Below are 13528 nucleotides of genomic sequence, written 5' to 3'. Positions count from 1 at the left end.
AGCTTGAAAAATGTAGCCAAAGTGACTCACACCTGTATTTCACGTTATGAATAGTGTTGAGCGAACATTTGTTTTAAGTTCGGCGTCTAAAGTTCGGGTTATCGAAAAATCGCGTTAAGGATTCTGCTACCATGGACCATGTCCCTGGTAGCGGAATCCATAACGTGATTCTTCGATAACCCAAACCCGAACTTTAGACGCCGAACTTAAAACAAAAGTTCGCTCAACACTAGTTACGAATTCACATTACGCGATTTTTACATTGCCGATTTTCGCATTCAACAAAATAATCTCGAATTCTCGAAATTTGCGAATATATGACAAATATTCTACAAAATATTCATGAAATATCACAAATTCGAATATAGCCCCTGCCGCTCATCACTAGTTGCTATGCCTCAATGATGCCCTCTTCACGATAGTTATGCCTCCAAATGTGCCCCCTCACAGTAGTTATAGCCAGATATGTGCCCCCTCAAAGTAGTTATGCCCACATTGTGCCCCCTTCACAGAAGCTATGACCAGATGTGCCCTCTTCACAACAGTTATGCCCAGATATGGCCCTTTCACAGTAGCTATGCCCAAATGTGGCCTGATCACAGTAGCTATGCTAATATGCCCCCTTCATAGTAGCTATATCCAAATGTGCCCTCTTCACAGTAGCTATGCCCAGATATGCCCCTTTCACAGTAGCTATGCCCAGATATGCCTCCTTCACAGTAACTATGCCTAGATATGCCCCCTAAACAGTGGCTATACCCAGATTTGCCCCCTTCACAGTTGCTATGCCCAGATGTGCCCCTTCACAATAGTTATGGCCAGATTTGTGCCCTCTTCAGAGAAAACCGAACCAGCAAATACTCACCTAGTTCCTCCGATGCTCATAGCTCCTCACAGCAGCAGCAGGATACTGTTACACATCACACTTCTGTGTAGAAGGACCACTGGCTGATTTATGGCCTGCGCTGCTCCTCCTACACAGTCCAGCAATGCAATGTGTGACAGATATTGTGCTGTTGCTGGGTACACCGGCAGCTGAATGGTAAATCAACTGTCTCTGCGTCCTATGGACACAGAGACAGTTGAGAGTGGGACATACTTCAGCCATTCCGGGACCATGGGACAGCCACTGAAATCCGGGAGTATATGAATGCTGAACATTCTAAAGGGTCCTTTACTCTCTGATTATTAATCAAGAAATACAATAAACACTAGACTTATCAATTATCATTCATACTAGCTAATTGTAATTAGATTCACATGGAAATGAAGCAAGTTTGATGAGGATCAGCCATTGGAAACAGGTTTTAGACAGATGATAGAAATAATTCATAATGGGTTGTCTACCTTTTAATAAGTAATGGTCTATCTTTAGGATTGGCCAACATAAAGGATCGGCTGAGGTCCAATCAGCTGTTTAGCAAAGTATCTGGAGCCAGAAGCAGACAGTTCAGTCTACTTTGTAGTGGACTGATCTTGTCAGTGCAGCGTTGATCCCATTTACTACAGTGGGAGCAGTGCTGCAGTTACAAGCTAAGTGCGAGCACAATGGGAGCAGTGCTGCAGTTACAAGCTAAGTGCGAGCACAATGGGAGCAGTGCTGCAGTTACAAGTTAAGTGCGAGCACAATGGGAGCAGTGCTGCAGTTAAAAGCTAAGTGCGAGCACAATGGGAGCAGTGCTGCAGTTACAAGCTGAGTGCGAGCACAATGGGAGCAGTGCTGCAGTTAAAAGCTAAGTGCGAGCACAATGGGAGCAGTGCTGCAGTTACAAGCTGAGCAGTGTTGTAGTGACCAGCTTATTTTACTACAAAGTAGCATCCAGCACCAGAGCTACAGTGCTGCCCATAATTATTCATACTCCTGTCAAATTTTGACTTAAAGTTACTTTTATTCAACCAGCAAGTAATTTTTTGACGGGAAATGACATGGGTGTCTCCCAAAAGATAATACGACGAAAAATACCTGTGGAGACATGCAAAAAGCTGGTCTGCAATTATAGGAAGCATTTGATTGCTGTAATAGCCAATAAAGGCTTTTCTATTGATTATTGAGAAGGGTGTGAATGATTTTGGACTGGACACACTTTTTGCTCAAATGTAAATAAAAGCTGAGAAATGTTTTTTTTCCACAATAATGCCTCTTGTACATTGTCTTATTATCTTTTGGGAGACACCTAATGTCATTTCCCGTCAAAAAATTACTTGCTGGTTGAATAAAAGTCAAAATGGTGCTGTTATGGCTAACCAAATGTGGTAAAACGACAACTCCCAAGATGTACACCTGCTTGGCTGTTCTCAGAACTCCATATAAATGAGTGGAGCATGCAGGGAGTCGTAGTTTTACCTCAGCTGGAGTACCGGAGGTTAGCCATCACGGATAGTGATAGCCTATCGTGAGGATAATCGATCACTTAATAAAAGGTGGACAACGTGCACGTTTTAGACTAGGGTTACATACACAGGCTTTCTGTAGCTAAATTTCTCTGATTTTATCTATTGAGTCACAGCGACAAAGCAGAGGATTACATGAGTGCACCCCTTAGAACTGCAGTTATCACTCTATGCTTGTGTATAGCATTGGCATTACTACCTAGAAGTTGAGGTTACACACATTGGGTGAACAACTTTTATTGGTCTGGGGGCTGCATTGTAACATTTCTCTATTTTAAGGGGCTGCAAAAAAATTGTTGATTGGCGCTTATTTGCATCAGCCTATTACACAAGTCAATACAAAGTGAAGTGCAGTGTAACAGGATCTTCTTAATTCATATTTCCTTCCCTGTCATCCTACCTCCTATTCATAAACAAGCACATTTCTTCACTGCAGAGGACAGCGCTCTGAAAATGCCTTAATGACCTTATAATTTAGCCCTTGATATAATGAACACGAAGGTTTAACAGTTGCACCTTTTTGATTTCTATTACTGCTAAAATAATTTTTGCGATGTTTCACATGACACATTTTTAAATGTTTTTTGCATTTTTTTTCTTTCTTTTTAGACTTATTTGGGAAAAACTGTGAATTGTTTTTAGAATTCATTTTCCCAAACTGTAGCTTCTTATTTTTTAAATATGCAAATTTGAATTAATCTGCAGGTAGAATGTTATAGAGTAGGAGGAGCTGAGCAGACATACAGACGTGGACAAAATTGTTGGTACCCTTTGGTCAATGAAAGAAAAAGTCACAATGGTCACAGAAATAACTTTAATCTGACAAAAGTAATAATAAATTAAAATTCTATAAATGTTAACCAATGAAAGTCAGACATTGTTTTTCAACCATGCTTCAACAGAATTATGTAAAAAAATAAACTCATGAAACAGGCATGGACAAAAATGATGGTACCCCTAACTTAATATTTTGTTGCGCAACCTTTTGAGGCAATCACTGCAATCAAACGCTTCCTGTAACTGTCAATGAGACATCTGCACCTCTCAGCAGGTATTTTGGCCCACTCCTCATGAGCAAACTGCTCCAGTTGTGTCCGGTTTGAAGGGTGCCTTTTCCAGACTGCATGTTTCAGCTCCTTCCAAAGATGCTCAATAGGATTGAGGTCAGGGCTCATAGAAGGCCACTTTAGAATAGTCCAATTTTTTCCTCTTAGCCATTCTTGGGTGTTTTTAGCGGTGTGTTTTGGGTCATTGTCCTGTTGCAAGACCCATGACCTGCGACTGAGACCAAGCTTTCTGACACTGGCTAGTACATTTCTCTCTAGAATTCCTTGATAGTCTTGAGATTTCATTGTACCCTGCACAGATTCAAGACACCCTGTGCCAGACGCAGCAAAGCAGCCCCAGAACATAACAGAGCCTCCTCCATGTTTCACAGTAGGGACAGTGTTCTTTTCTTGATATGCTTCATTTTTTCGTCTGTGAACATACAGCTGATGTGCCTTGGCAAAAACTTCGATTTTTGTCTCATCTGTCCACAGGACATTCTCCCAGAAGCTTTGTGGCTTGTCAACATGTAGTTTGGCATATTCCAGTCTTGCTTTTTTATGATTCGTTTTCAACAATGGTGTCCTCCTTGGTCGTCTCCCATGTAGTCCACTTTGGCTCAAACAACGACGGATGGTGCGATCTGACACTGATGTTCCTTGAGCATGAAGTTCACCTTGAATCTCTTTAGAAGTCTTTCTAGGCTCTTTTGTTACCATTCGGATTATCCGTCTCTTAGATTTGTCATCAATTTTCCTCCTGCGGCCACGTCCAGGGAGGTTGGCTACAGTCCCATGGATCTTAAACTTATGAATAATATGTGCAACTGTACTCACAGGAACATCTAGTTGCTTGGAGATGGTCTTATAGCCTTTACCTTTAACATGCTTGTCTATAATTTTCTTTCTGATCTCTTGAGACAGCTCTTTCCTTTGCTTCCTCTGGTCCATGTCGAGTGTGGTACACACCATATCACCAAACAACACAGTGATTACCTGGAGCCATATATATAGGCCCAATGGCTGATTACAAGGTTGTAGACACCTGTGATGCTAATTAGTGGACACACCTTGAATTAACATGTCCCTTTGGTCACATTATGTTCTGTGTTTTCTAGGGGTACCATCATTTTTGTCCATGCCTGTTTCATGAGTTTATTTTTTTACATAATTCTGTTGAAGCATGGTTGAAAAACAATGTCTGACTTTCATTGGTTAACATTTATAGAATTTTAATTTATTATTACTTTTGTCAGATTAAAGTTATTTCTGTGACCATTGTGACTTTTTCTTTCATTGACCAAAGGGTACCAACAATTTTGTCCACGTCTGTATATATATAGTTTTGTGGGAAAAGATTTCATTCATATAAATTCCTACTCATTCTGGGCTTTAAAGTCAAGGAGACGGTCCTATAAGTGATTGACAGCCTTCCCTGACAGGACCACCTGCTTGACTTCAAAGAATCTAAATTTAAAAGCAAAAATATAAACTTATAAATTACAAGTTATACTGAATTCTTTCTTGCTCAGCATCTCCAGCTCTATCAATTTTCAGTGAGACAGATTCCCTTTAGTTTGTTATAAATAATAAAAACAATGCTCTATTGTGGTATACGAGGCACAACATTATAAATACTATGTTTTTTTTCCAGATTATTTACACAATGCGAAATCCAAGAGACATCATTGTATCTTTGTTCCATTTTACCAAGATTCTCAAACTCTATGAACCTTCAGAAAATTTCCAGAATTTAATTGAAGACTTTATTCAGGGGAAAGGTGACATATTTCCTTAATGCAGTATATAATAAAAAGTCATTTAAAAGAGATTATTATTATTAAAAACTGATTTTTTTACTTTTTATCTGAATATACATATGAAAAAAAATCCTGGAATACTGGAGTTTTAAAATTAACCACTGAAGCATACACTATGGGCGGAATTCCTCAGTCTATGATATCCCCCGTTCTACAAGAGGATGCACCTAATCAAGATGCAAGCCTCTTCATATATTAGGTACATCCACCAGCAGACTGTGCTTCCGTAGATTTCAGTCTTTTTTTGTGCCAGAAAACTTGCATAACATTTTTTAAAATTTTTATCACAATAATAATATGGCATCTATAGACTTATTATCATAGCTGTGTTACTGAACACTGTACATTGCTGCAAGATAATAGGTAGATAGGATAGAGCAGCAAATGCATTTCACATCAGTAAATTATAATCGTTTTACTAAAGGCAGCTGCATCACAGCGTCTGATTCAAAACACGTTTTACATCACTAAAAACATTGCATTGTTACACATGTTTAATTGAAGGGCTGGTATTGCTGCATCAGAGCATGTAGTTCAAAATGTTTCACTGCAAAAATTATATTACTACCATTGTAAATTGTCAATACCAGTGTGCAGTGTTTTTGTGTAAGAGGAGGGATTCGGGGCATTTAGTTGCACCTCTGTTTTTCAATTACAGAACAAAAACCCTTGCAAGTTTGCTAGCAGTGATGGCCAGTTCACCGTGTTTGCCCACGAACACATGCGGGCTGCCAACTTAACTCACAAGTCTGGCAATGCACAGGTAAGTCCTTACCTGTGCCTGTGCGCGAGTCGGTCTGAAACAAATGCGGTCACCGGGAGCCTTCATCGGGCTGTCCTCGGAACTGCCTGCTTCTGGTGACCACATTTTTTTCAGACCAGCTACCAGCACAGGCACAGGTAAGGACTTACCTGTGCATCGCCGGACTTGTGAGTTAAGATGGCAGCTCGCATGTGTTCGCGGGCGAACACGGCGAACTGGCCATCACTGTTTGCTAGTACTACTTAATAATCTTTGTGTATCAAACCTCTAACATTTCATTTATAGGCCTCATAATAAAAAGTCGGGAAAAACGGAAGAGGGCAAAATAAAAGATCCATGCCTTGTCCTTCTATAGTCAGAATGTGGGTAGTAGCAGCACCATCCATCCAGCCATGAGGACAAAAAGAGATTGTGCACTACATGGCTCACTCCTCCTCTCAGTAACAGCAGGATGACATGGAGGTTGCCTCTCAGTCTGACACAATGCCTTGGAGCCAGGGGTCACAGCATTCCCTCTCCTCCTTGCAATTACTACATTACAAAAATACCCACATGAGGCTGCATAAATGAACTAGACGTGGATCATTGAGAATTTTCCCACTCCACTGAATGTGACCCATCATGCCATTGCCACTATCCACATACCGGCCATCATGTTCCATACGGTATAGCTGCTGCAGCTGCCATCATGCCATTGCTGCCGCCTCCACCACACAGCTGCTATTTTTCCTGCTACTAATACCTTACTGCCTCTTCCAATATCCCTATTTCCACTACCATTTCCTCTACTCATTCGCCGTTATTACTACCCCATGTACATCTACTACCTTGTCCGTTCCATGCTGTGCTGCTACTGCTGCCACTGCTATTTCGACCATATACCACTTTTATCCTAACCTCATTGACAGTGTACTGCTGCTGGTCCCAGGGAGCATTTCTCCAGTCTTGTTCAGAAAAAGCCACTTTTCTGACATTTAACATGTGTGTGTGTATAAACGGGGGCAGGAATATGCTTCAGTTGAGGCATATATTTTTTTTAATGGCTGGTCCTAAGAAACCACTGTTATTTTCCCATAATACCATGTAGGTTTAACCCTTTCATGACCGGGCTCGAAAAAAGGCCTGAATGTCCAGGCAACTTTTTGTGATTTTGTGTACGTGGTGGTTTAGTGACCATAGCTTTTTTATTTGTTTGACTACCAAAATAATATTTTTTTTATTAGAATGTTTTTTAGAGTTTTATTAAATCTTTTTTTAGGTTTAATTTGGAGGAAAACTGCTAATTATTATTAAAAAGTTTTTTTTTCAATTGTAGCATTTTATTTCTTAAATATTAAAACTGACACAAAAATGTATTATTGCAATGGGTTCCCTATTTTGTAACAATTGTTTTCATATATAACATGTATAGGTTTGAGAGAATGGAGCGACTATAGTGACTGTTTCTGTTAGCGACTGCATTTTTAATTTTTTCTTTTACATTTTTTAACTTTTTTTTTTCACAGTTTCCTCTGTAAAGCCTCATTCACACGTCAGTGTTTCACGGACGTGTGCTGTACATGTTCTCCACGGACAGCACGCGTCCCTATTCATTTTAATGTGTATATTCACACATCAGTGTTTCAGCACGGTCCTTGGGTCAGTTTTTTTTACCACGGATGCATGCTCTATTTTGTCCGTGTTCACGGATCCATCACACCCATTATAGTCTATGGGTCCGTAAAAAACACGGATGCCATCCGTGTTGCATCTGTGTTTCACAGATCATTAACAAGAGATTCTTTGAAAATTATCATTCAGCTGTCGAGTGTTAGTGAAACACAGATGCAACACGGACAGCAAAAAACAGACCCACGGACCCAACATGGATCTGACATGGGAGAAAACACGGATTGAAAACAGTCCGTGTTACTATGTGATGCACAAGATAAGGAGATAGAGAAAAGCGGCACTGCTGCTCTCACCTCACATTCACCCCGGCACTGCCCGATATCACAAACCCGGGGCCCAGCAAGTATAGCAGGTTGGCATGATGCTCAGCGAGGATGAGGCAAGTAATAACTTGAAATCACATGGACGTAGATAAAAGAAATCGCGGCACTTATCACTGCATCAGGGAACTTCAAGACTTTATTTCTTTACTGGTCGTTCGCAGGCTGGGGAGCGGGATGGCCTTTCAGTGTGAGTAGGCGGTGACGGCCGTTTCGTGCATGACTTGCGCTTCCTCGGACCGCTATCAACATAGGCACGCACCGCCGTACTTTATATGGGCGGACACCCGATCATCACAGGGGACGCTCCACAGGTGCGCAACTATGTAATTAAGAACAGGGAAAAGGATACAATATGTAAAATCCAAAGAGCACAACAAGGTATATGGAAAAAACTGTCTCAAATGACTACAAAGCAGTTACATTTTGTAAAACAATTATGGAGACGGATAAAGGCTAGACAACTTCATAGAAATACTGCCATGTCATTTTTATCATTGAGGCCGTGCAGGCCCATGGCACCAGTTTTAATGATTTATCGTGCCTCCCGCTGCAGCAAGAGGCGGTGACGGTCACCACCCGTAGGGATGGGTCCCACGACCTCTATGCCGGCAAAGGAGAGGCTCGATGGATCACCGCCATGGACTGCACAGACATGATCAATCAGGCAGGGAGAGCCTCGTCCCGTTCTGATGGAACTCAAATGTTCCCGCACTCTTTTAAAAAGAGGTCTAATGGTCTTACCAATGTAAAACCTCTGGCAGGTACACATCATGACATAGACTACGTAAGGAGTACGGCAGGTAATAAAGTCTTTGACTTTATGAGTGACTCCTCCCATACATAACATTTTTCTCTGTGAATTATGGGGGAAAAACCAGCACATTCCACACTTATAATTTCACTGCAGTTTCCTATTTTGCAACCAGTTACTTTGTCTAGACTGCCTCACCACACTGTGGATCAAGTTATCTCTCAAAGTGTGACTTTTTTTAAAGTAATTAGAGGTTTTCTGGAAGCCAAATCCCCTAGAACGGACTCACCTTTAAGGAGGTCCCAATTATTTAACATAGCTTGTCTCACTATGCCTGCCGCCGGGCTAAATTTAAACACAAACGCAAATCTGTCGTTGTTGCTTTCTTTTGTCCTATTAATAAAGAGATTTTGACGTGCATAATGGCTGGCACGGTACAAGGCATCAATTACGTCTCTCCGAGGGTAACCCCTCTCCAAAAGCCTCTCCTTAAGTTGGTGGGCCTGACTGAAATAACCCTCATCTGTGCTATTAATTCTGTGGAGACAGATGAATTGTCCAAACGGGACAGCTTCCTTCACTGCAGAAGGAAGGAAACTGGTCTGATGGAGCAGCGAGTTTGTTGCGGTCAGCTTGCGGTATCCTGTAGTATGGAGAATGCCATTATCTATGATAACTTACATCCAAAAAATCAAGGGAATCACCACCGAAATTGAGAGTATATCTCATATTCATGTAATTCGTACTATTTAAATGATGTACAAACTGCCTACACAACTCCTTGCTGCCCGACCAGACCAGAAACACATCGTCCACATAGTGCAGGTAGAGGTGAATATGTCTCAGGAAAGGGTTTCCCAGTGAAAAGACGTATGTTTCCTCAAATACCGCCAGATACAGGTTCATGAAAGTGCACGACATCGGTGTGCCCATCGCTGTACCTAGTATCTAGCGGTACCACTGCCGATCAAATTGGAACACATTATTGGTAAGCACCAAATCCAAAGATTCCTGTATGAATCTAGAGAACAGGGCCCTTGTCAGAGTGACTTAAAACCATACTGATGGCCTTCAATCCCAGATTAGGGGGAATTCTCGTATACAAACTTTCCACATCCAAGGAGACAAGGCGGAATTCCTCCAGCCACTCGAAGTTATCGAGGGCACAGAGGAAGTCCCCGGTGTCATTAAGGTATGTGGGGGTGCCCTTGAGCAAGGGCCTCAGCAGCCAATCAATGTACCTAGAGATGGGCTTGATCGCTGACCCTACTCTGGCGACAATAGGTCGTCCTGGGGGTCAGGACAGCGACTTATGTATCTTAGCCACAAAATACCAGGCTGGGTTCTTAGGAAACTTTGGGCTCAATTTATCCAGGATATTTTTAGGCAAAAACTTTATATCTATATACTTGTCAAGAAGCGATTGTAACTTGACAAGTATAGAGGGGACCGGATTATCACTTAATTTCTCATAGACATTTCTGTCCTCCAGCTGCCTAGCTGCTTCCTCCAGATAATAAACCTTAGTCATCAGGACCACATTTCCCCCCTTGTCGGCGGGCTTGATGACGTCATCTAAACCGTCGAGCCACTTAAGAGCCAACCACTCATGCCGAGTAATGTTAGGGGGTGCCACTGGATCAGATCAGTGCACGTACATCCCTAAGTACTCTTTTATGAAAGAGGTCAAAGGCCGAGCCCGCCGGCATAGGGGGGAGAAAGGTGGACCTGATGCCGCCTAGGAATCCCATCTGATGTTCAGGTACAGTGGCGCTTTTGCTCTCAATATCAGCAAGGAACTTTACACATTCAATCTCCTCATGGGTAAAGCATTGCTGTAAGGGGAAATCAGCACAAGTCATACGTGCAGGGACTTCACCAGGAAGGGGTAGGGGACGTGTTGAACTGCTTTCAGAAAACATTTTTTTAAGGAATAATTTCCGAACGGCTCGATACAGATCTATTTCAAAGTCCACCAAGTTGAATTGTTCCACTAAGCTGTATCCCAGCCCTCGTTAGAGGAGTGAGAGACAGCTCGGGGGCAATTCATATGGGGTAAGATTGATTACAATAGTAGGAGGGTCCTGTTGGGAAACATCAGAGTGAGAGGTCTCTACTGTTTCCATGAGACCTGTCTGCTCCTTCTCATGGACTTGCGGGTCTGGTTGCTTCTTTCTTTTGCGGTTCCCTCATCCCCTTCGGGTTCTTTTCCTAAAGGGGGGCAACTATTGGCCCGAACATTCTCTCCACTTTCTGACTGACTAGAGTCTGAATCTGTTGTCCAGAATTCACTCCGGGTTTGGCGTGGGTTACGCTTAGAGCGGCCTCTCTTTTTGTTCCAGTCAAAGACCCTTTGTAGTCATTTTTATCTCTCAAAAATGTATCTCTTTTTTGTTCCTTTATTTCCATTTGAGTAACAGTGAGTTTTTTGCTCAATCTTTTTTCGAAGTTGGTATACTGTGTCTCAGTCAGCCTTATCTTGAGTTCAGCATGCGCTTTTTCTAGATCCTGTTCAACCTCCGTATATTCTTTTTCTTCCCGTGATAGGACCAAGTTCAGTACTTGTATAGAAAAATCTAGATGCATGCTTTTCCAAGATTCCACAAAGTTTTCATCCTCCTCATATTGAAGCATTTCTTTGAAAACTCTCAGTCCACGCGGGACACGATTATATTCCTTGTATGAGGTCAGGGACTTTATAGTCCTAAACAGGCGTACTTCCCTGTCTGCTAATTGGAAATTTTTTGCCTCCAGAGACCTGGTGCTCATTGAATAGACATAGTCCTTTTCATTACACACTGTAAAAAAGGCATCCGCTCCCTCTCTGCCTTTATATAAGCTGGAGGCCACTTCATCGGTTAAGTTGGCTGGCGGGGGAGGTGATTCGGCACGAGCGTGCTCAGCTGTTGTAGACATGTTAATATGTGATGCACAAGATAAGGAAATGGAGAATAAGTGGCACTGCTGCTCTCACCTCACATTCACCCCGGCACTGCCCGATATCACAAACCCGGGGCCCAGCAAGTATAGCAGGTGGGTGTGGTGCTCAGCGAGGAGGAGGCAAGTAATAACTTGAAATCACATGGACGTAGATAAAAGAAATCGCGGCACTCACCACTCCCCACTGCATCAGGGAACTTCAAGACTTTATTTCTTTACTGGTCGGTCGCAGGCTGGGGAGCGGGATGGCCTTTCAGTGTGAGTAGGCAGTGACGGCCGTTTTCTCGCATGACTTGCGCTTCCTCGGACCGCTATCAACATAAGCACGCACCGCCATACTTTATACAGGCGGACACCCGATCATCACTGAGGTAACTAGAGAACGCTCCACAGGTGCACAATTATGTAATTAAGAACAGGGAAAAGGATACAATATGTACAATCCAAAGAGCACAGCAAGGTATATGGACAAAACAGTCTCAAATAACTACAGAGCAGTTACATTTTGTAAACAATTATGGAGACGGATAAAGGCTAGACAACAGTCCGTGATACCACTGATACAAAACTGACACGGACGTCTGCATGAGGCATAACAGGGGCATCCACAGGAGCCCCAGTTAAGGATACTTTCACACTAGCGTTCGGATGTCCGCTTGTGAGTTCCGTTTGAAGGCTCTCACAAGCGGCCCCGAACGGATCCGTCCAGCCCTAATGCATTCTGAGTGGATGCGGATCCGCTCAGAATGCATCAGTCTGGCACCGTCTGTCCTCCGCTCCGCTCAGCAGGCGGACACCTCAATAGGGACGGATCCGTTTGAAGTTGACACAATATGGCTCAATTTTCAAACTGATCCGTCCCCCATTGACTTTCAATGTAAAGTCAAAACGGATCAGTTTGCACTATCATGAACAAAAAAAAAAAAATATATATATATATATATTTTTTTTTTTTATAGCGTTTGCATTATAGGTGCGGATCCGTCTGTGCAGATACCAGACGGATCCGCTCCGAACGCAAGTGTGAAAGTAGCCTAAGCCTCATTCACACATCAGTGTTTTGGTCAGTGATTTCCATTAGTGGTTGTAAGCCAAAACCAGGATTGGATCCTCCACAGACATAAGGTATAAGTAAAACATCTGCACCTGTTCTGTGTTTAGAGCCGCACCTGGTTTTGGCTCAAAATCACTAATGGAAATCACTGACCAAACACTGATGTGTGAATGAGGCATTAGAGGGGAAAACAGCCCCCTGTGGGGGCATGACACACAGGCAGAGCTGATCAGGGTCTCCTTAGGCTTCATTCACACATCAGTGTTCGTTCGGTGATTTCCATCAGTGATTTTGAGCCAAAACCTGGTGCAGCTCTAAACACAGAACAGGTGCAGATATTTCACTTATACCTTATGTCTGTGCAGTCTCCAAGACTGGTTTTAACTCACAATCACTGATGGAAACACTGACATGTGAATGAAGCCTTAGACCCTGCAGCTCTGATCCTGCCCCTGCTCCAGACCTGCTTTCTGCTCCCTCCACAATGCGCTCATACAGCGCTCTCCTGCTGGCACAGGAGAAGGCAGAAGTGGTAATAAACTGCTCCTGTCTTCTCCTCAGGGTTCCTGCTGTGTCTGTCATCCGGGACCCGACCTGCTCTTGCTAGATTGCAGGAGCATGAGCTTTAATCGCACCGCTGATCAGCGATGGGATTAAAGCGCTGCCTGCACATGTATATACATGCAATCTGCACAGGGCAAGTGCAGATAGGACGTACATATACAGTGGGCAGTCGGGAAGGGGTTAATTGCTAAATTAGGCCTCATGC

The 13528-nt window shown here is 42.8% G+C and overlaps 1 protein-coding gene across 1 annotated transcript in view; it reads left to right on the top strand.

Annotated features, from left to right (window-relative positions):
- The window catches only part of LOC122926656 (sulfotransferase 2B1-like), a 118836-nt gene that overhangs the window by 83973 nt on the left and 21335 nt on the right, over window positions 1-13528 (top strand). The window contains exon 4 of the mRNA XM_044278097.1: window positions 5092-5218. Coding sequence (XP_044134032.1) covers window positions 5092-5218 — 127 coding nt within the window. The remainder of the gene's footprint in view (window positions 1-5091; window positions 5219-13528) is intronic.

Source organism: Bufo gargarizans, chromosome 2, assembly GCF_014858855.1.
Source record: "Bufo gargarizans isolate SCDJY-AF-19 chromosome 2, ASM1485885v1, whole genome shotgun sequence".
NCBI lineage: Eukaryota > Metazoa > Chordata > Amphibia > Anura > Bufonidae > Bufo > Bufo gargarizans.
The sequence above is the reverse complement of the archived record's forward strand: the minus strand, read 5'-3'. Positions and strand labels throughout refer to the sequence as shown.